Source organism: Hippocampus zosterae, chromosome 1 (assembly GCF_025434085.1).
Source record: "Hippocampus zosterae strain Florida chromosome 1, ASM2543408v3, whole genome shotgun sequence".
In the NCBI taxonomy this organism is placed as follows: domain Eukaryota; kingdom Metazoa; phylum Chordata; class Actinopteri; order Syngnathiformes; family Syngnathidae; genus Hippocampus; species Hippocampus zosterae.
Window position 1 is genome coordinate 29,083,225 of NC_067451.1, and position 24,378 is coordinate 29,107,602.

At 41.6% G+C, this 24,378-nt stretch overlaps 3 protein-coding genes across 3 annotated transcripts in view; 1 reads left to right on the top strand and 2 right to left on the bottom strand.

Annotated features, from left to right (window-relative positions):
• The window catches only part of LOC127607514 (sideroflexin-1), a 204,409-nt gene that overhangs the window by 100,261 nt on the left and 79,770 nt on the right, over window positions 1-24,378 (bottom strand). The gene's annotated exons all lie outside the window — the stretch shown is intronic.
• rab9b (RAB9B, member RAS oncogene family) lies at window positions 712-13,252 on the top strand. Its single transcript, XM_052076516.1, has 2 exons — window positions 712-829; window positions 1,968-13,252. Exon 2 carries the CDS (start codon window positions 2,018-2,020, stop codon window positions 2,621-2,623), a length of 606 nt encoding a protein of 201 aa, XP_051932476.1. The 5' UTR covers window positions 712-829; window positions 1,968-2,017; the 3' UTR covers window positions 2,624-13,252.
• LOC127607545 (myelin proteolipid protein-like) lies at window positions 12,494-22,491 on the bottom strand. Its single transcript, XM_052075965.1, is given in 9 exon segments — window positions 12,494-12,968; window positions 16,155-16,220; window positions 16,293-16,366; window positions 18,238-18,406; window positions 18,699-18,855; window positions 19,583-19,769; window positions 22,121-22,150; window positions 22,153-22,176; window positions 22,179-22,491. Coding segments are annotated over 9 exon segments (930 nt in total). The 5' UTR covers window positions 22,243-22,491; the 3' UTR covers window positions 12,494-12,809.

Consider the following 24,378-nt stretch of genomic DNA (forward strand, 5'->3'; position numbering starts at 1 on the left):
GGAGCGTATCCCAGCTGTTTTCATGCAGAAGGCAGTACACACCCTTTGACCTATTATTTGTTTTCAAATCTCTAAATGACCTCGCGCCACCTTACCTCTCTGAGATCATCCGCCCCTACACACCGCCTCAGGTCTGCGGACCAGACATTATTAGAAGTACCAAGAACTAAACTGAGGCTCAGAGGGGATCGAGCCTTTTCTGTTGCTGGTCCCTCTCTGTCGAATGACCTCCCACTGAACATTTGGTAAGCCTCCTCGCTGCCCAGCTTTAAAACCCACCTCAAAACTCACTTGTATTCTTTGGCATTTGAGTGAGCATAACTCGGATTTGTTCTTGGTTTTGCTGTTCGGTGCTTTCGCCCGTCGTTGTGACCAATTTGTTGCTTTATTGTTGTAGAAATGAGTTGCTCCATGTCTAGCACTTTGTATGCACCGATGGCTGTTCGAAAGTGCTCTAAAATTGCAGTTGAGTTGAGTTGAGTTTGACCTGATTGCCAGCCAACAGCAGGGCACACAGACACCATTCACACTCACAAATGCACAGTATAGTCTTCCATTAACCTATCAATGCATAGTTTTGGAATGTGGCAGGATAACCCACGCAGTTGCGGGGGAGAGCATGCAAACTCCACCCAAGAAAGGCCGGGGCGCGGCTTCGAACCATTGACGCCGTCGTAAAATTTAACGGACTTTGAGATCCTGGGGTTCGTGGTTTTCCGTTCCTGCACCTACCCAATGGGGACGCACGGGCATGGCACGTCATTACAATCAATCTCAGCCCGATGTTTAGGACTGGGGCAACAACAAAATATTAAACACCAAGGACGGGGTAAGTACTCGCATTAAATCTATTCAGATGAATATATAGAACTGCACGACCTTAACACGTACTTCCGTAGCTTTTCAAGCGTTTTCAAACTGTTTGAAGTGCTCATTCTCCGCTGCTAATAGCTAGCGTGATAAGGTGCATTGTCAACAAACCGACCACAGCAGCCGGCTAGCTTGCTAACTTAGTTGAAAAAGGGCTTTCCTGAAAGGTGTGCCTCGCTTTACTGAGTGTTTCACAGTACGCTTGATATTTACTCTACCGTTCGTTTTGTTTCACGCGGTCATCAAAGCACTTCCTCATGATAGCTATTAGCCGCAAGCTCCATTTGACAAGCTGGTAAATGTCTGCGCATGTGCTGTGGTGGTTTCAAGAGTTACTGTTGTTTACAATGTGGTGTTTTGTCGTGAATGGTCATAAATCAGGATTTTTTAAAACATTTTTTTTTACACATTAGCCGATTACAATTTAAGACCAAAAACCCGGCCAAATTTTCCGACTTTTCTCTCTGTTGTAGTTAAATATTAAAGGACAAAGTATTGCAAAACAGTCAAATGTTCTCCATGTAATTCATACCTCTATTCGTGTGAGCTTTAAGCACCCAAAAAACACATTTCCTCATAAATCTTTTAATTACTTGCCCAATTAATCGACTGTCAGACTTTTACGATGCCAACTATCATCATAAATAATAATCCATATAGATGGGGCAAGGTAAGGTCGTGTAAAGTTCTCACGAGTTAGCAGGAAGAGCTGTTTCGTTCAAATGGGTGTTTGCTTCTTACAAAACTAAATGCTCTTTTTTAGGATTAAATATTATATACCATATGTTTCCATTAAATTACCCTCTTTTCTTAGTTAATTCCAATGTAAAGTTTCCAATTTGGCATATTTTTAAGAGCTTCCCATTGAAATTTAGTTGAAACTTTTGGAAAATTCTCTAGATTTTTGCAATACTCGGGCTTAATCTGATAAATTGGGGATTACTGTATCATTATGGAAAGACCTTTCATTCAAATGTTCTCCCTCCTTGGCAGCTGTTAGACACTTTGTAATGGGCATTGCCACCACCTACAGTACTGCTGTTATAAATTTTACAATCAGGTTGAATTTATTCAAACACAAATATTAATCTTTTAAGGATGAATTGAGCCCCTCTTGTGTGCCACCCGGCGAGGAGGGCTGAGCATTATGAGCGGGAAGAGCCTCCTGTTGAAGGTGATCCTGCTCGGGGATGGAGGAGTGGGCAAGTCCTCCTTGATGAACCGCTACGTCACCGACCGCTTCGACTCGCAGTCGTTCCACACCATTGGTGTTGAGTTCCTCAACAGGGACCTGGAAGTGGACGGACGCCTTGTCACCCTTCAAATTTGGGACACGGCCGGCCAGGAGCGCTTCAAGTCCTTGCGCACGCCATTCTACAGAGGAGCCGACTGCTGCCTGCTTACATTCGCCGTGAATGACCTGCAGAGCTTCCAGAACCTCGGCGGATGGAAGAAGGAGTTCATGTATTACTCTGATGTGAAAGATCCTGAACGGTTCCCTTTTGTGGTGCTGGGCAACAAGGTGGACATGGAGCAGAGGGAAGTAGGGCAGGATGAAGCGCGGGCCTGGTGCGAGGAGAGCGGCTGCTCTCCTTACTTTGAGACCAGCGCTAAGGATGACACGAACGTCACGGCCGCGTTCGAGGCGGCCGTCAGGGAGGTTCTGGCGGCTGAGGAACATATCGACCACTCGGTACTGAGCGGGACCATAGATCTCCATGGCAACCGCAAAATATCTCGGTCCTGCTGCTGACGGGTCAGGTTTGAAACCTCACTGCCTGTGGGTAGATTTGAAAGCTACTGAGTTGTTGTTTATGGTTCACGCAGGGCAGGTACCAGTTGCTCTAAGATTCTTTAGATAAGATACTGCGGAGGCTGTGGGTTTTTTTTTTTTTTTTGATGCTGATAAAATGTAATCCGAGGAGAGCAGTGTCAAGGGTTCAGCTGCTATCAAAAGGTCCCCCAGCCAAGGTACACGCACGCTGACACGCTCACCCTGTCTGCTTCCAGTCATGTTGCACACTTAACCTCATACCCAATTTCGCGTCTGTGATACTTCCAAACTAATTACAGTGGAACCTCCAAAGTCAAACCCTGTCCACTCCGTGATGCTAGATGAATTCCAAGTTGCTTAAATTTCAGGTCAAGTTGTAAGTGACCTTTAAAAAGGTTTTCCCAACGTACAAGTTTAGAGAGAAGTACGGAAGCGTATTGCTGACACACCACATTAAAGAGCAAGTTCAGTGCCACGTTGAATGTGTGTTAAGTTTCACGCGATAAGTGATCACGTTCGACAAAGCAATTACTTTCGGTTCATGTCAACAACAGAGCGTGTCTTCTTTTTAAATCTTAAATCATTTGAAACACTAGGCCTTTTTTGTTAGAGTATTCGTAGTTACATTCAGGGGTGGGCAATACATATCGTCCTCAATATTATCGTCACTTGCATTCACAATGTGCAATTTTATATTACCAAGTGTGAATACTGTCTCAAAAACCAATGGCTCCAACGATAGGCTGCAAAGCGGGGGGAAGTGATGATATCCTCATTCGGTGAATCTGTGTGCATTGACAGCAAAAGAAGAGGAAGTGATACGTCTTCATTTTGCAAATTAACAGGCAAGATTCAGTCACGGGATTCTGCGATAGCAACCGAGCGGAATACAAAATTGTTTTCGAAAATGGAAGAATGTTGCTCGCAACAACGTCTTATAATTAATTGCAAGTCCATGTATGTTGGCGAGCCTGTCAATGAGTTGGGGTTAAACGAGACTGACGTCTCATTGAAAGATATGGCCAGAAACAGTCGCCCTGAAAAGCAATTTGCCAACACTTCTATTCAATCGCGAACCATGTGAGGGTTTATGAAGAAGCATAACATACTGTGTGTGTGTGTATGTATGTATATGTATATATATATATATATTTCCCCTGGTGTGGCAGCAATTTACTGTTTACATTCATCCATTTGCTGTACGACTGCTTGTCCTCATTGGGTTCACGCATGACCTGGAGCCTAGCCCAACTGACTTCAAACCAGAGACGGGGTGTTTCCAGGACTGGTCGATAGTCAATCACAATATAGAGCTAACCAAAAATAAAAAAAATTATGGAATGAGATACAAGGAGAATATGCGAACTTCACACAGCATGAATGCCAGAGCTAAGATATAAACCCAGAACCTCAGAAGTGCGAGTCCACAGTTCGTGGACAAGTTACCCACTGTTTCGAAAAACTATAGTAGAATTTACATCACGCACATATAATGGAGAGGAACAGATAGGAAAAAATACTTTTCTTTAGCCATTATGCTTTCAGCTACATGGTATTTACAGTATGTTAGCATCTTTTTGGCGGGGTGGGGATTTTTAAATTGTATTTTTTACAATGCAGTGAGCGGCAAGCTAGTTTTCGATGCCACAGTTAAAATCTTCTTCTCTGTGAGTATCATCACATTTCTCTTGGCAATCCCCGGTAACTTTTTGTTGTAGCATTGCAAGTCCAACACGAAGTGACAGTAATCCCTCTGGATACTCAGAAACCGATATCACAGTAGATTTGCTTATATCTCACGTTCAATGTCAATATTTTTCCAGAAAAAATTCTTTGCACTCCAAATTAAACCACGTACTGAACTATGGAGGTTCCACAGTATTTTGTTCGAAATAAATTCAGGCCTTTCGGTAGACAAATGAACAGACGTTTTCTCAGCTGCCGCTGTTCTATGCTAGCAAGAGATGGCTTGACTGTTTCGCAAAGAGCATTTGGAACCCTAACCAGGCACGAACAACATTGCGAATAGGTACCGAGCAGTATATCGCCGCTGCTCTATTATGTAATAATGTCATCAATGGAAAGGGAATTGTGAGCTTTGTTTCCCCCAAGCTGTTTTTTACAACCACCTGAAACCAAAGCTTCAGATGTTTTGTCCTTTCCAGTGATTCACATAATGTATTTTGCGCCAGTGTTTCAGAATTAGATTTCCTTTTCTACTGTTTCCAAGCTGCTGTTTATTAGAGGTGAGGCTCCCCCTCTATTTCGTTGTGTGCGGCTTATTTGTTTTTGCAGACACTGTGAAATATCGGATCAGGGACAGATGGGTTTGTTTCCCTGGTGTGGAGAGGAGGTTGATTATTGCACTGAACAATTTTCCTAATAAGGGCATGCTTTTAATTCTACCGTTTTAATTATGTGACAAGCTTCAACAAAGTAGTCCTTTTTGTTTAAGCTATCCTAAGATCTCTTTGGATTCACTGATTGTGTTTGACACAGATGTAGACCTCAGTTGAATGTGAGCACAAAGATAAAGCCTTGTGCAACGCACACCGGTTCTTAACTCCATTCACACAAGAAAGAGGGAACCATTTATTAAAATATTATTAATAGTGTTAACTGTATAATTTTTCCATAGTTTCTGCTAAATGGTACCGGTACTCGCATTTCATTTCAGTGTCTAGACCAGGGGTCCCCAAACATTTTCCTGTGAGGGCCACATAACTTTTCCCTTCTCTGATGGGGGGGCCGGTGTCAGTTTGTAACATCAACGATCGTAGTGGAGCTTAAAAAAATTATTGTTTCCCAGAAAGCCACACATAACCAAATAACCCTTTCCAGGTTCTTTACAGAATAAAGTCAGGAAACAAATAATAACTAAACAACTCTCTCTCTTTATAGCCCCTTGAAATCCACAAAAAAAGAGTTCTGCCATCTACGAGAACGCCACCTATCTTGTCTTGTTTATGTCTGCTACCGTCTTGTTCACGTGTTCTACTAATTGATCTGAGACACAACTAAAACACTGAAACATTCTATGGTGTGTAAATAACTTTGTGACCTTGATTTCAACCCTATTTGCGTCATGGGTCATTTTGCCCCGAAGACCACCGTTGTACTTTTTTTTGGTACAGCTTCCATGGAAATGTGAATAAAAACATTTCAATTTTTTTGCAGTTGGCGACAATCTAGGAAAAGTCATAAAATTTCAAGTTAAAAAATTATCATTTAGGGTTTTTGGGGGGCGTTTTTAACACAGTGACGGGTCATTTTGACCCGAGGACTTCAGGAGGGTTAGAGGGCCGGGTCAAATGTGCCGTAGTTTGGGGACCTAGTTTGGGGACCAGTGGTCTAGACAGTCCATGTGAATATACATTTGGTACTTTTTGTTTGTTGTTGGTACTTTTTTGTCTTTTACAACTGCTGGCTTGGTCTTGTTCATTTGGATATTTAAAAATGTCAATTTAAAAAATGATAATGTTGATTGTTCCTTAAATTATTTTACCTTTTAATAACTTAATTTATTTTTGTGGTGTTACCATGTTTTCATGCTCTCTTATGCTGCCAGCCTTGTGTGTTAACTGCTTAAAATCTCTCATGAACCAACAATATGTTCGAGAGAGTGCTTGTGCAATGAATTGCAGAAATGCCATCAAAGAGTTCTGATTTTGCTTGCAGACACCACAGTGGATTTAAAACTGAAATAAAGTGACTGAAGTGTAGGCATCCATTTTCGACATCTGAAAAAAAAGTTGCAGTCTTTGTCTCAGTAGTTGTTGACCTCACTCTTTAAAGGGAACTCAGCCCCACCCCCCAGCCCCCATGATATGATGATTTTCCCAGAATTCCGCATTTTCAAATTTTCATGAAAATTCCTCCGGAAATTTGAGGAAAAATTGCCTAAAATTAATCCGGATATTAGTTGACAACATTGAACGAACACACGTTTGAGGTTGTTTTGCTTTCACGAGCGTAGCCATGTTGAGGCACCAACACTCGTAACACTAAGAGATTTTCGTCTTTCTATAAACATACTTGCTAAACCCCAGTGGAACGAATAAAAGACACTGTGGACAAGACAATTGTTGTAGTAAAAAAAAAAAAAAAATTGGACTAAAAGGGAAACACACAGATTGGCAGGAAAACAGGTCCGTCCGACTTTGAGCGTTGTGTCGTCTCGTCGAGCTTAGCTTTTGTCGTAGGTCAAAGTTTCTTTGATGTCAATTGCGTCGGCGCTGATTGGTTGAAACCAAAAGACGGGCGCGTGCATACATGTTCGTGCTCATGCACGCACAGCAGAGCGCAGCGGACTATCAACTGCTGAGGAGCGCTTTGCTCGAGTGGCGTCGCTACAACAGTAATAATAATAATAATAATACATTTCCTTTACGTAACATCCTTGCCTCACATTCTCATGGCCTTGTTATATCTCGGAGATTTCGAAATTTAGTCGAGAACACACGTCTTCGTTTGAAGAAGAAGACTTGTGTTCTCGACTAGAAGAAGACTTGTGTTCTCGACTAAATTTCGAAATCTCCGAGATATGGCAAGGCCATGAGAGTGGAGATTTCGAAATTTAGTCGAAATCAAACGAAGACTTGTGTTCTCGACTAAATTTCGAAATCTCCGAGATATGGCAAGTCCATGTCTCGGAAAATGTTTCGAAATTTAGTCGAGAACACAAGTGACAAAAGGAAGATTAATCATTGAATGTAGAGTATTTTAACAGCATTTTGTGTAAGCTACTTCACGCGTGATCGGCCAGGTACGGCCCCAGCTCAATGTTCAAACAGGTAGGCAAGCAAGCTGACATACATGCAATAGATGCGAGTGTTACGAACACGTTCAAGTGGTCATGGCTTGAGGAAAAGGACTTGAACGCAGATTTTTTTTTTTGTCCCGACTACATTAAAAAGCCTGACAAATCAGTTAAAATAACACACACACACACATATATATTAGTGCTGTCAGTTTAGCGCGTTTTTATTGGCATTAATTTAAATGAATTTTAACGGGATTAAAAATTTTCTCGCGAGATTAACACGTCACAAGCGGTGTTACGTTGCACTATAAATACAACAGAAACAAAACAACAAGCGCGCTGCAGAAGTTCACGCCCATGTCTGTTTTACCAGCCTCGGCAGCTCGAGACACCAAAAACGGAAACTTAAAGAGTTTATGAATGGAAAGTTTACTTTTAAATAGTTGCCAGATTGCTCCACTGACAAGACCAAAGTTACCCGTTCTTCTCTTATCTCTCTATATACATCATACAGGTACACGATGTATGCCACTGACGCGATTGTTACTTGTTTGGAAGGTTACAGTACTCTGAGCTTCTCTGTGTTCATCTAACAGTGACAGCGCGCTGTAGTGATAGCGACCTAGCGAAAATAAAACGTCTCCAGTGTTGTCATCGAACCAAGTGTAGTCATCCGAAATGAGGTCTACACAAAACCGTAGAGAGACTTCCGGGCAAGAAGGACCAACACAATCAACATAGTGCGACTGTGTTAGGGGGAGTGACCCCCTCCCCCACACACACACCTTTCAGAAAGGTTTGCCCCAGCAGCACGGGGGAAGTGCGTGCGCTTTTTTGTACGGCGGGCAGTTTTGAATGCAGCGCACATAACGAATGCTGGTGTCCAGTGTCTCGTTATTCTTCAGCAAACATATAGAAACAAACTTGGGAAAAACGAAGTATGCAACCATGGTTTAAATCCACTGTAGACTGAGCACTGGTTTACCTTAGATGTGCACTTTATAATGTTATATTGCTCTGTTTTAAAAATAGAAAATCGAAATTGTTATTTCAGTAAATATTTGCATTTGGCACATAGAAATTGATTCATGATTCCATGTTGATGAGAGCATTAAAATGGGGAGAAATAGGACAAAAAATGTAAAAGGAAATTCAGAAATGATAAAAAATGTGTGAGTAATCACGATTAATGTTTTAGTTCATTTGAGTTAATTATGACAGTTGCATTTTTAATTAGATTAAATATTTTAATCGTTTGACAGCTCTAATATATATATATATATATATATATATATATATATATATATATATATATATATCCATGCATGATTTATCCATTTTGTGTTCATATTGCATTTAATTGAAAGATGTTTGTTGTTTTTTTCTCTTTCTTCTTTCTACATACATTCTTGCTGCTGGAGGCTGTAAATTTCCCCAGTGTGGGACGAATCTTATATATATATATATATATATATATATATATATATATATATATAATTAGGGGTGTGGAAAATAATCGATATTAATCGATACATCGATGCGCACGTCCGCGATCCGAGTGCATCGGCTCATTCACTGGGTACGATGCGATTGACGGGTGAAATCGCGATTCATCACGATGCATTGATGGGTATTAGGGGCGTGGAACATAATCGGTAAAATCCGATTCTAGCAACCGTTTTATTCATGTTAAACGTCACCTGTTTGCCCTTTCCTAGGCGCAATGAATGCACCGCACCATCATTGTTTTGCGTTTTGTGTTGAATACGGACGGTACACAACTAGCGAAACATGGAAGTTAGCGCAAGCAGCAGCGAGGAATCTATTATATTTAATGCACCCGCAACATTCAAATCCTATGTTTGGAAATACTTCGGCTTCGAAAGGAAAGACGGAAAGCTTGATAAAACCTCCGTAATTTGCAAGGAATGTCGCACTAAGAAGCCATACAACGGCAGCACCACAAATATGCAGACCCACTTAAACCGATGGCACCAGATCACCGACAAGTTTCCCTCCCGCTCCCCCGCTTCCACGCCCAGTTCCTCGTCGGACACCGGAGAAACTCTTGGTAAACCAGGTCAGGATCAGAAAAAAATTGCCTCTTATTTTGGGGGTCCCCTTGCAACTCACTGTGACCGCAATGGCTATAACTAAGGCCACTGCTTATTTCATATGCGAAGACCTCCAGCCTTAGCGTGGTGGACAACGAGGGTTTCAGACAGCTCGTGTACGTTTTGGAACCCAGGTATAAAATACCAGACAGGTCTGTGTTCACTTACAAACATATTCCCGATGTGTACAACAAAGTGAGAAGTGAGATTACTGTGTCGCTGAACAGTGCGCAAAGAGTTGCACTTACAGTGGATGGGTGGACATCTTGCGCTATAGATTCATATATATATATATATGAATATTTCATATAAGACACTCAGTGAGAGTCTGTTTGTGTTTACACTATAGCAACAGCTGTGAGTCTCAGGTGCCAAATTGTTTACATTTTCTTTGCACAAAACCCAATTGTGAAAGGGCTTAAATAAGTTGTTTTACAAGTTCTACTCTTTATAAGGAATAAAGTGGTATCCTTTTTGTAATACCATACTGAATTCCATCTTTTTAAAAGCTTTTTTTCTTTGCTTATTTGCATCATGTTTAATTGCACAATATCGCAACAAATTGCATTGTATTGTATCGGATCGCATTGATTTGAACTTAATGTGTATCGAATCGTATCGCATCGTGACGACGGTGAAACGTATCGCATCGTATCGCCAGAAAATTCCATGTATCGTTTAAGTATCGCATCGCTGGCAGTGGATCGTGATGTGTATCGAATCGTCTTCAGTGCTGAGATTCACATCCCTAATATATATATGATTAGTATTTTCGGGAAAGTCCACTTTCATCTCTGATAAACACAGTATTCAGTTTCATTATGTGTTTATGAAATATGAATTCATCAGGGGGGGAAAAAAAAACCTTTTTTATCCATCTCAGGGGGCAGCCATTTTGCTTTGTGCTGCAAACTTGCTGTCGACTGAAAATGACATCAGAATGCCTAAACTAAGGACTCGGCCAATGACGATCGATCAGGGCCCTGAGGAGCTGTGATGTCATTTTCACGCGAGAGCAAGTGGGCAAAATGCCCCCCCCCCCCCAAACAGATGAATTTTCTGCTTAATTCATATTCCACAGATGCAATATTAATCAGAATGCAGTTTTTAGATTAGTGGGAATTTGTAGAACATAAAGATTTTTTTTGGCTCGACTTCTCCCCTCTGTGTGTGTGTGCACGCGCGTGTGCGTACATCAGCATCACTGAAATCAAACCCAAGCTATTGATGTGCTGCCTTGTTTACTTTTTCATTTTCAAGCAGGCTTTTAGTAACTTTTTGATGCTGTAAGATCAAATGTACGACAGTTAGTGGGAATACCTATCGTGTGTTTCATCAAGTTGTTTTAACAATTCTTAATGTTCTTTGACTTAAACAGAATGCTTTTGCCCTTCTTGTCATTTCAACGATCAATGTTTGTCCTGCGCAAAGGATGTAGCCTAACAACGTCTACTTGAAATCTGTAAGATTCCGTGTCAGTGTTCACGTGTTGCTGTAATATTCATGAATGTAAAACCTAATTTGAGCTGTCCTCGTTAATGGCTGGAACAAATGCACAAGGGACCCATATTTCATCATAATTGCCCAAATGACACTGAACGTCCATTTTGTTCAGCTCAGCCAGTGATTTTGGTGCAGACCAGTGAAAGTTGGAATGTCCCAACTTTTTTTTGGACCATCTAGTTTATCCCCTCGCTGAACCTTTTGCACTACGTTTGCTAAGATAGGTTATCTTTGCTTGCATACAAAATAAAACAAACCAAATGTATCACAGCTGTTTTGTGTCCTTTGTGTGTGCGTGACGATGCATGCATCCGTTTTGCGTTTCGCTTTATCATTTGAATGTTTCCCTGGCAAGCTTTGCACCTACAGCAGCAACCAGCACTGTCAGAATGATGCATTATGACTCCAATGAAAGAAAAATAGACTGTAAGCTTCTTATGCCTTCTTTTACAAATACGTTAGTGATGGACTTTTGACTAAATAATTATAAATATTTTTATAGGAGTCTAACTGAGGAGTATTTTAATAACACTGGTCAACAGCAAATTTGAATCAATTGGCTTTGTGTCCCTAAATTTATTTGACACTGATTTAAAAACATGTCCTTTTTTTAAAAATATATTTTTTGAAAAGTTTGCTCAGTATGGATTTTACCATACATTGTCATTTGTAGTTGTGATGTTCCAGAAAAAAATGCCACCTCTTGCTGACGCGAACACTTAATAAATCATAATATTAAGACCTCATGTATTAGGGGGAAAAACAAGATTTGCAAGCAGAGCAAGAAAATCACAGAAAAAGCCCTCCTCCCCTTTAAGAAACATTTGTTGTGTAATTGATGAATCTGTAATTTTGCTGATAAATCATTGAATTGAATTTTTAAAGTTTAATTTTCGGCCTTATATTCAAACCAAAAGGGGACATTATTTCAAATAGAGCAGAACATACACAAGTTACTGGTTTGGTCAGTAAAAAGCCAAAAATGTGGATCTTTTTTTTCTAGGAAAAGCACATTTGCAAATGTTTTACCTCGATTCGACACAAATACAGTAGAATCATTCTGCTTTCATGGAGCGCAACAGAAATCTGAGATTATTTACCATTGAGAGGCTGACAATCAGATTTGGGCAATTTTAAATTAAAGGTGTTTGTATCACTCATCGATTATCGATTAATGATTGATTGGTTGATTAATGGTTACACATTTTTAAAAATACATTTTCAGGGAATGTTTGTTTGACTCAAATGACAGTAACGATTAAGTCAAATCAACATCCGTACCAATCAATCATCTGATCCTAGATTAGATTCTAATCATCCACTTTAGATTCGAAGCCCCCCCCCCCACCTTCCCGTTCACCATCATTTTTACTGTTGCAATGTGCAATGAAAGTCAATGTTGCTTGCTTTAGCTAAATGTACAGTGAAATCCACATTTTCCCTCTTCCTGTTAATAAGCAGGTGTCCCAATTCTATTGTCCTTGTAGTGCATGATTGCAGTTTTATTTTTCCCTTCCCTAAATCTCACACGTGGGATTCACCACACAAATTGGAATTCTCCCCACGTTGTACTATGAAAGAACCAAATACGGGCACGTTCGAGGAAGCCAACAGAAAAGTGGCACGAGATAGTAACATATAGCTGCTCAGTTCAAACACAACCAACAAGCGATTAGGGCCATTGAGCCCGGTACGCAAACACAAAATAGCCAATGTCCCATGAAAACATAAAATAATGAAGGGAATCTTGGGTAACGATTGTGACGAATTACAATAGAAAACCCTGTCAGGAACGGTGGGATAAATTTGCAGGGTAGGGGGAGCAAAGCGTGCCTCCTCGATCCCGCAGCAGCTGGCTGTACAGGTCGTAGCCTCCCTTCTCGGCTCTGCGCCGCAGCCTTCCCAGGTTCTCCTGGTTCATGGCCAACTGCACGGAGGAGTGCACCTGAGGACAAAAGAGGAGAGAATACAAAACGCCCGACAAAAACACTGCATCGGCATCACGCAATATGTCAGGAAGCCACGGATGGAGTGTTTATGCAAGGGGAATAAATCTTTCAGGCGCTCTGCGCAAAAAAACTGCACTCTTCCTTTTATTATCAAATATCACCAGCAGAAAAAATCAAACAAAAAAACAAACAGCCAGATGCCATTTGACAAATGCTCTACCAGCAACCAGATAAAGCGTTCTGCAAAAATAAAACTATGGTGCTAATTTACCCCAAAAAACTAGTCTAAAAGTTAATACTTCCTCGGTAAGTCTAAAGACATGTTATACAATAACTACGACAAAATTCCTCGAGAATAAAAGACAATGCATATTGAAAGTACTTTAGTCATGTAATCAATGAGTCATTAATAACTTGATAGATGAACAGCAGAGAACATACATTTTTTTTTGTTTACCTGCCACGCCCATTATGGCGGAACAATGAATGCAATCCAAATCGACATTGCGCTGTCGGAGAACGCAATTTTTGAATTGCAAAGGCTGGGCTGCAATTTGGAGTTTCAAATATAATTTTGATCAACTATATGTTCCTTTTTTCATTGATTTATTTGTTCAGTGCTTAGGAAGTACAGATCACATGTTTACATCTGCCCGTTTTGTGAAACTTGATCAATTGTACTGATAAGATTTGTTTGCATTGTAGTTGTCCACTGATTTACAATTGACTGATTTGCATTTATGCCGCGTTAATTTGAGTGGCTGAAAGTCCACATTTGCTCAGTTAAGAATACTAACTCAAGTTGATAAACTGTGTTTTGTATTAATGTGGTGTTTTATTTGACTTTATTTTAACATAACGCCAATACATAAATGTGTTGGTTTTATAAGTTACACACATTATGTTCAATAAGTCTAACTTATAAAACCAATACATTTATGTATAATTCTGATATTGTGCATTGTTAATCGTGTTAAAAAAGAAAATGGGAAAGACCTTGAAAAAAAGAGCATTAGAAATTAGATTACGCTGGTTAACCATTTTTTAAAATCGGCGATACAAGTACATTTTTCTGGATGAATTATTTTGCACTCCTGTCGAATTTTTCATTTTTTCCCCTAATTCTCATGATATTTTCATCATAATAATAATATAGTAATGTATTTAACAAGATTTATGAATGAAGGATTCAGCAACAAATGGCATATTTTTTCTGAAAAATTCAATACATGGTAAAATTCCTATCGGGGCAAGCTTTTATGAGTCACACTTAAAAACAAAAATGTGAATATAGCTCAAAAACCTGATGTGTGAGAAAAAAAGTAAATCATTGTCAAAAATTCGGCGAGGGACACATAGAGCCACCTGATCTTCAGATTTGCTGTCGATCCTTGTTATTTATCCAAATGGTTCAGCCCTAATGTTGGCCCAGTGCCTGTAATTGCAAGAGCTACAGCATACACTCGGACTTGGAAAATAGAGCCGTGCTTAGTTTGGATTGATTTGATTATTAGTGTGGTATGTTTTGTACCGCGACTGAAAGCTGACTCACGCCAAAAGTGATTTTAGTCCAGGGAGCATATTTGCTAAGCACTTCGACTGCTCCATCAAACTGAACAAGAATGTCCTTTTGTTGTGAGAAAGAAACAACAAGATCATCGACAATTGCTTTAGCCAGCTCAGTCACAATCCATCATTTCCATTGTTCAACAGGAGATGGAGGTCACGGTTTCTGTCGCGGAGAAGCTCCATTGGCGTTTTAGAAAACGGGCCCCTTTCCCCTTGACACATGACCCGCGGTGGAGACAGCAAAGCCCCAAACTGGCCCCTTTTTCAATATGAGCCACTCCATTGTCGGGGCCGCTCGTGAGAAAAGTCTCGAGGTGGGCTGCCACCGTGGCAACCAGATGTGAGGAATGGTAGCCAAGGTAACCCATAATCCTCATTGTCCGCTGCACGAGTTGCAAATTGACTATTGAGTTCATGTTAATTTAGGACCTCTTTTTGAGCTCATTTTGAGAATGGTGGGAAGTCATGTGAGTTTTCAACACAGTTTGGCTCAAAAATAACCCAATATGGGACGAAAAAGTTGACAACTCAATTTTGACCCAACCTTTTGAGTGAAATGACGACACATGTGCATACCCCCCCGCAACAAATACTGATGACAACATACAGTATGTAAGAATAATTTCATTTCAGGGGTAGAACTGAATGATCGGATTAACTTGATTTTAGCAGAGGTGGCCAGCATTTGGAGATGTTTCAGGCAAAAAAAAGTTTTTGATCAAAATATGACTGAAGTCATGATTATAAAGGAGTGTGAAAGTAAATATTTTCCTGTTTTTTTGCTTTTGTTCTTACCCCTCACTGATTTCGATGCACATCAATTACACTCATTTCTCACCATTTGCAGGCTGACCTAGTCCCTGTAACCCAAAATGTTGTGTTAATCCATTAAAAACCAAAGTTTAAAAAGAAAAACGTTACAATCTATATCAAATTTGTTTAGTTACGTGGCTTCAGAAACTGAAGCGCCCCTCACCCCGCATAGAAGAGTAAAACCTAACGATGTAAGATAAGAAAAAAAAAAGCGAAACAGTTTTGAAAGTCTGTTGCCATAAAGACACCCCTAAAAGATGTGTACGCAGGAACAAGTGATGAAAAGGAAGAAAACGGTTGCAGTTCCTTGTAGTACCCGTGCTGTTGGTCAGACGGGAAGCTAGCTGGCGAGCCTAACACCGTGCACCTATGCCCTTCCTCCCCAGATTGCGGAGCAGCGCAAAGTTATAGGTGGTTGACACTGTATAGGTCAGCTGGAAGAAAAGAACAGCAGACAGGGAGGGGGATGCGAGGGGCCCTCATTAGAAGAGAGGAAAAACAAAAGACATGATGAACTGCTAATGACATTAATTTGATCCCACCCGTGTAATAGGCAATGTAATGGGGCACGGGAGCGTAATGGGCCCACCATTTGCCCGACTGGGAAACCGGCATACATTACAGCACTATGATGATGTTTGTGCCAGCTGAGAACGGGGGAACAGAGAGCGATAGTGCTCAAAGTCATCAGTCATGCGTCCCCGGGATGCCTCGTCGCCCCCGCTCACGGCGTCGCAAGTCACACGAGCCGTAAATACCGCCACAGGCCAAATGACCCCAACGGACGGATAATCACTCACCAGAGCCATGAGGGTGATGCCTGCGCCGACAAAGGCGGCGATGTAGAGGTCGTAGGTTATTCGGTACTGATAGGAGAGGATATGTATGAGAGTCTGTGAAACACGTGTGCTTAAAGCGCAATCTTTGGCCTCTCTTACCTCTCTGGTCTTGCAAACGGTGGACAGAGTTATTCCGCAAGCTTTTCCCGGCACGGCGTTCCACGGCAGGAGCCCTGTTGACGTCAAGTTGCTCTTATCAATTGGATGCATTTATCACCCGCGCGATGTGTGATTTCAGGCTCATTTTTCCGCCGCAGGCTATAAAATACCCAGAAACGACACAGAACTGGGTCCAATGCTTATGCTTATTGACACCTCCAAAAACAAAACAAAACAAAACAAAACAAAAACATGGGTTTTGAGCAACTGCTGTAAAATAAGGCGGCTATTTTTGCTTCCTGTTCATTACACAGCAGCAGGGAAGTTAGCAAATCTGCTTCACTATGGAAGTGACTTTTCAAAGAGAAAGCAGACCCCCCACTAAGTTAGTTTTTTTCCCCGCTCACGAGCAAAATCACTGAGTTTGAGGAAAGAAAACTTAATAACCAAATAGAGGCCAAACCTTTATAGAGGTACTGATTTTTCCCCCCTATAGTGCTGTATTGTTTGAAAGTTGAACGTGTTTTTGGAGGTTTTAAAAAAGCTACCAAATACACATGATGAACCAGATTCAAATTCAACTTTGAAGTTGCTGTGGAACAATGAATACAACCTGGAGAGTTTCAAGGGTCTGACCGACATGGACTTTTTGAGGCCAGTGCTGATTCCCATTTTTGTCAGAATAAAATTCTGATAACCGATTAAATAGATTATATAGATTTACAAAATACACACACACACACACACACACACACACACACACACACACACACACAAAATCATTTTGGGGTCACTTAATAAAACAATATTAATAAAAATATTAATTACAAGCATACGATTTGACTGTTTCCAATTTGTAGTTTAACTTCAAAACAGAGAAAACAAATCTGCAAAAAACAGACAATATTTGAGGGGGGATTTGATTGTCATATTTGTCTTAATGTGTAAAATAAATGATAAAATCAAAACAAAAATCTCTCAATGCTTGCCGATATGAAAAGAGCTCATATCTACCGATTCAACCCAGCCAGTCAGTTGGTCAGGCCCAACGACGTTCATTTAAATTTCACCTCTTAAAAAAAACATTTATTTGATATTTTCCATGCTAATATTTTTGTAAATACAATATTTTATTGAAATATCTACTCAGAAGGCATTAATTATATTACCATGTGCACAAAGCACCCGAGAGTACAGTATATTTGGAACAATCAATACTGGGCCAATTCATATAAAGTATCATTCTGTCAATAATAGTTGTTGGCAAATGTCAAGTCAAGTCAAGTCAACAGTATTTATAGAGCACTTTCAAACAGCCATCGCTGCATACAAAGTGCTGTACATGGAGCAATTTAACATGCACAATAAACAGTAAGACAAATCGGTAATAAAGGCGGTAGAAAGAACCAAGCAGTAAAATCATGCTGAGTCGAACGCCAAAGAATACAAGTGGGTTTTGAGGAGGGCTTTAAAGATGGGCAGCGAGGATGCTTGCCGAATGTTCAGTGGGAGGTCATTCCAGAGAGAGGGGCCAGCAACAGAAAAGGCTCCATCCCCTCTGAGCCTCAGTTTAGTTCTTGGTACTTCTAACAAAGACTGGTCCACAGACTTGAGGCGCCGGGCAGGTGTGTAGGGGCGGATGAGCTCAGAAAGGTAAAGTGGCGCGAGATTATTTAGAGATTTGAAAACAAAGAGGAGGATCTTGAAAATAACTCTAAAATGAATGGGGAGCCAATGAATATGAATGAAAGCTCCTTGGTGGAGATAGATGTACGGCATGCGTGACATTGTCCAACATCTTTTTTTGGGGGGGTTGGGTGGGTGGCGGGGCAAGATGAATAACTGTAATGAATACATTACTTGTTGGACCATGAGCTGATGCCGATTTTCGTGCAATTTTTTGGAAAATATCAGCAGACGCAATGAGCAATCATGACAATTTTACCATATTGCCGTGCATCCACACACAGCTGGTTGATGCTCGCCGGGGTCTCGGTCAGGATGTCGATGGTGCGACAGGTGGCCCCCATGTTGTAGAAGAAATAGACGGGCAGAGTGGACAAGGCGAACACCAAGAGCCACAGCAGAGACAGCACGTAAGTCATCACTATAAACTACGGGAGAAAGCAAGATGAACGTCATTTGCCTGTGAGCAATTCCAATTGTGTTTCGATGTACCTCATTTAGTGACCACATGAACCTTTTTTCCGATTATTGCCGAGTATGTCTTTATGCCTTCCTAACCCTCCTTGGACACAATCACTCACACATGCTTTGCACCCTCCCCAGTGGGCTTTTAACAGTATGCTGGATTTTCAGCTTGGGCACCCAGCGGGACTGATGTGTATTAAGCCCCATCCAATCTTCCCGATCCCCATTACTCGTAACCGCTGCGGGCCCTCGCACCGTGGAACTGAGGCAGCGGCCGCACATCGTGCTTCGGAACTCCCCGAAGGTTTGGTTGGCGACGCTGGTGGTGTAGAAGCCTTCCGCCAGCAGCATGATGCAGTAGAGGAAGAAAAATGAGGCCAAACCGTAGATGACGTACTGGAAATACTGAATGCTGAGAGAGAGAGAAAATGGTGAAAATGCAGATTTTCATAATACAGACATTTAATTTGAGATAGGGCGGAATTATTTTGAAAAATAATTTTCCATCTAGATTTCGATTGAAATTTATTTTTTTCCATGGTCCTCTTTGAATGTATTTTTAACAAAACACAAGCGATAAATTAATGTCTAACAATAAACAATATCAGTTTTATGGGCCATAAATGTTTTTATCGGTTAGGCCTATGCCTTGAGAGTAAAGCCAAATGGACTCTGAATTAATATGAAAGACGCTCCATCTATCTAACTTATTTGAAATTTGGTTACTAAAATGTATTATCAGAACATAGGCTTAAGCACTTTAACACGATCATAAATAGGTACAGGTATGTTGATACCATTTTTTTTTCAGATCAATACCAGGACAAGTATTTCCCAATACCAAGTACGAATGCAGTACAGTATTATTTTTGATAAATAAAAGAGATGAAAGAAATTTCTTGCTGATGAAGATGATGGTCTGCCGATGTTTCAAACTACTGCAGTATAGCGCCAACTAGTTAGTGTCACTTTTTTTTGGGGTGTGTTACTGGTATCCGCAGCATCCACAACTACCCAATACCTTACAACAAGGCCTGATATGATACCTGCTATCAGTACTCGCCCATTCGTATGAATGAATTTAATGAATTTGAATGTGAGTCAAAAAGCCTTTTTTTTTCTTTAAATGTAATACGCACATGTAAGCAAGGGTGATGTAATCCTGCATGTTACGGGCGAAGTAGGTCTCGATGAGCCTTTCGGTCTCTGTGAGCGCCTGGTGTCCGCATCCACAGAAGAGGGCGATGCCAGAGAAGCAGAGCAGCGTGGCGACCAGAGAGCAGTACGGGATCCCGCCCAGGCAACGCATACAGCACTCAAAGCAACCTGCAAGTGAAGCCAAATCGGGACATGTGACTGACAGCTGATTGGGAGTATGTTCTGATCTCTTTGTCCTTTTGAGGGAATTCAGGCACACGGCCATTATAATAATCAAGTCTACTGGAAATAAAAACATGGAAATGTTTCTCCTGGTCTGCTTGGGGTGTGCAAGCATTCAGTCTGGATATGTTATTCAGCTGGTAAAAGGCTGCGTCAGTGATTGAATTGGTATCATTTCTGAAAGTGCATTAGGAGTCCATCAGTACCCCGACTTGGTCTTTGGTTTCTTAATAGAGTGACTCCAGGTGTTTTCTAACAGCAATCTTCTTTCTTTTTTGCCGAAACACTTTCACCTTAATTTCTCCACTGGAGTCCCTTGGCGCCCTCCAGTTGAGGTGTGCCTGACAATTTGAGGACCACTGTAATCTGTATTAGAATCCATTGTAAATGTGTATTCATTAGGGATACAATGAGAACTTATGGTCACGTATCACGATCTGATACTTATCTAAAATGAAATATACAGTATATGTTCAATATTTCAATAGAACAGTTTTCACACTGTGGTGATCGTCTTTGCTTTAAATTACTGTTACAATAAAATCGTTTTTTTGGGGGGGCTGAGCAAATTTAATATATTCTAGTCTGTGATATTCTTTCAACATTTATCATATCGACAATGAAAACAAAAATATTATTTTGAGTTAAAATGTTATTTAAATTAGGGCTGAATAATCAAATTCAAATCGAAATCACATATATATGTATATATATATATACATGCATAAAATGCTTGTGCTTATTAAAAAAAACTAATGGGGAGAGGACCTAAGAAAATAATTGAATATTGCAATTGTGATTATCGATAAATATTGTATTCATTTACTCTAAGTATGGGTCCCTCTCACGAGCCATCTGCTGCCATACAAACTTGCCCTCACTTTGGAAAGCTACACATTCCGATGTGTATGCATGTCATGTGTTGCATAAATGGAGGCAGTGGTCAAGCGCATGTCTCTGATGTGAACCCAGCTCACACCCTGACTCCATTCATGAGGCTGCATGGTGACTGTGAGAAAAAGGGGGAGGTTGACCAAGAGACATGCCGCTTTTGTGACTGCAAAGACAACAGTCTTTGTCCCACGCCGTGGCGGGGGCACAAGAGCTACCAGTGTCCCCCACACAAAGGCCAGAGGCACCTCGATGCTTGGGACTCGTACGCACACTTTCATTGACTTCCTTCAGAGGAGAAAGTGCGATGGTGGCGAGCAGTCATGTGACCGCAAAACGATGGAAAAGCCAACAATACAACAGTGTGAACGCATGCCAGAGCAAAACTGCATGCGAATATATACACAGGATGACTGTGGTCGGTAGCATTGCAGTGTGCCAAGCATGTAAAGCACAAAACACAAGGACATTACTGTTCTGTCCAAGTGTATATCTGTGCATGTGCGCTTTGCTCAAAAGTGGCCCACTTTTTCCAAATTACACCCTATAGGGAAGACGTACACACTTGAATTTTTTCCATATTAGGCCAGCAGAGAAGCAGGGAGAAAAATCACACCCAACCATCTATTAAATGTCTCTGTTACATGGCAACGAGCCAATCTCAATTGCTGTTGGTGGAGAGCCTGAACAACTTGCAAAGCAAATCACAGCCGGGCAATGAAAGAGACAGACAGCGTTCACAGTTATTTCACACCTTTTACGAGCAAAAACACCTCACTTGTCCCCCACCTGCACCCATTGGGAGGCAGGTGAGAGCATCAAACCACCACAAGCACGAGCACACGCGCACACACACGCACACACACACACACACCCTCAGCATTCGGCAAACTTACACAATCAAACATGAGGTGGCCTTCAATAATTGAGATTTTTCGATGGTTACAATTCCAACTCACACCCAAGAGATTCATCTCCAAATTTTAAAAGATGTTTTTCATTTTTTAAATTTTATTTCAGTTGGTACTATCAATAGATAGTCTTGTAAAGGCAAATATTTAGGGTTCTGTTTTTGGATTCGTTCATGCAAGCGTAGCGAATGTTGTGACCCGTCAAAATGGGTCCACAGTCAAAAACCTATTTAAGAATCGACAGGCAGCGTGTGGCAATTAAATAATTAGTGACGTCATTGGACGACGACGCCGCAGTCCTAGCTCCCCAGTTCCAGACAGTTATATTTAAATGAGTGCTTTTAAATGAAAGAACGAACCTTAACCAAAAGCATTAAAAAGCCCGATGCAAACCGATTTCACGTTCACTACCGCCCTCGGGCCATAAACCAAGTTACGAGTGTGCAGTTGTAACAACCTGAAGTGATTATTAAAGTAGTAGCGAAGTAGTCTCACCCATGCCTGCCCAGATGCGTTGAGAACGTGAGGATTGTGTCGTGCTCTGCAGCTGCCCACCGCTGATATGCGCCGCCAATTCGGTTATCAATCCAGCTCACTCCGACAACGGACAGAGCCATCGGCGATTGTGACAACAATCTTAAAGCGACAATGCCGCCTTTCAACGAGCTCCAAAGGCAGGGGGGTGGTGTTAATCACGAAGAGGCCGATTTGGTCACAGATTGCGTTATTTTCGCGAAGACGCTTAGTGCGCCCAAAGTCTCGACTTGCACCCCATGAAAATGGGAACGTTGTTTCCTTTAATATGACATGATTATCTCAAAGGCTTGCCGTCACATTAAATCACTTTTTACCATGGATTAGAAACGGATTTGACCTATTTCGATGTTCCGGATTGAATGACATCCACATTATGAAAAAGACTTTGAGTCAATTCTTTTATATTTGAAGCAATTTATTTCATTCATTTCCGTGGACCCATATTTTGTGCGTGCGTGTGTGTGCGCGCGCAGGCGTGTACATAAGTGTGTACACTGTGTGTGTGTGTGTGTGTGTGTATATATATATATATATATATATATATATATATATATATATATATATATATATATATACACATATGTATGTGTGTGTGTGTGTGTGTGTGTGGGCATGTGTGTGCACCGCATGCACTAGGTCACTGGTGGCCAACACGCGGCTCCCGGGCTTTCAAATGACAAGCGTCGAAAACGCCTCGTCGGTGGCGCTGCCATTCAAACTGCGCCAAATACACAGAACTGACTTCGTCAGCCTATCATCAATCCTGTTACTTGATTGACATGCCCCAACCATTCAGATGAGAACTGAATCACTGCTCATGCGCAAACAACAATGCTCAGCGCTCAACGCTAAGGTAGTCAGCGAATTACCTCAGATTTTAAAGCAGTGGTGCCCAATACGTCAATCGCGATCGACCGAGAGCCAGCGGACTGGTCCCAAGTCGAGCGCGAGCGTTAGGAGGAGGAAATGGGGGCGAAAAATAAACTGTGTCTGTGTGTTTCAATTTCGTTCAAGTTCGTCCACGTTTCGGATGTTGCTCATCTCAGCGTGTGTGCGTGGTTAGGCGCCTGCATGTGTGCATGCAGGCATGTGCATGATCGGGTCAATTGAGGGAGGTTTGTAGCTTCAAAAGTCGATCTTTGGTCAAATACCGATTTAGTAAGTAACCACTGCAGCTCGTGTGTGTGTGTGTGTAGGTGTGTGCGCGTGTGTGAGATGTGGCTCTTTGCAGTAACACAGTAAAAAAATTGGCTCTTCGTCTCTGATTGGTTGGCCACCCCTGCACTAGGTAAACCCCCAAGGAGCACATGAGGAGTCCAGGGGCCGTTCTAAAAATAGCTCAGCAGTAATGAGAATTTGTGATTTTCTCATAATGTTGCAAAACTTATCATTTGTTTAATTTTAAAAAATGCTCCACACACACACACATAAAAAAATAAAAATAAATAAATTCTCGTCTCACCCCTCGGGTGGTGTACGTCCCTCATTCAGCTCGGGTCCTCTGCCAGAGGCCAGGAAGCTTGAGGGTTCTGCGCAGTATCCTTGCTGTTCTCAGCACTGCACATTTCTGGACTGAGATGTCCGATGTTGTTCCCGGGATCTGTTGCAACCACTCATCTAGTTTGGGGGTCACTGCCCCGAGTGCTCCGACCACCACAGGCACGACTGTCACCTCTACCTTCCAGGCTCTCTCCAGCTCCTCTCTGAGCCCTTGGTATTTCTCGAGTTTCTCATGTTCCTTCTTCCTGATGTTTCCATCACTTGGGACCGCTACATCCACTACAACGGCTTTCCTCTGCCCTTTATCTATGATCACGATATCTGGTTGGTTCGCCATTACCATCTTGTCAGTCTGGATCTGGAAGTCCCACAGGATCTTCACTCTGTCATTCTCCACCACCTTCGGAGGTGTTTCCCATTTTGACCTTGGGGTTTCCAGTCCATAATCCGCACAGATGTTTCGGTAAACTATGCCAGCCACCTGGTTATGGTGTTCCATGTAGGCTTTCCCTGCCAGCATCTTACACCCTGCAGTTATGTGTTGGATCGTCTCAGGTGCCTCTTTGCACAACCTACACCTTGGGTCTTGTCTGGTGTGGTATATCTGCGCCTCGATGGCTCTGGTGCTCAAGGCCTGCTCCTGAGCAGCCAGGATGAGTGCCTCTGTGCTGTCCTTCAGGCCAGCCCTCTCTAAACTGTTCAACTGTTTAATTATT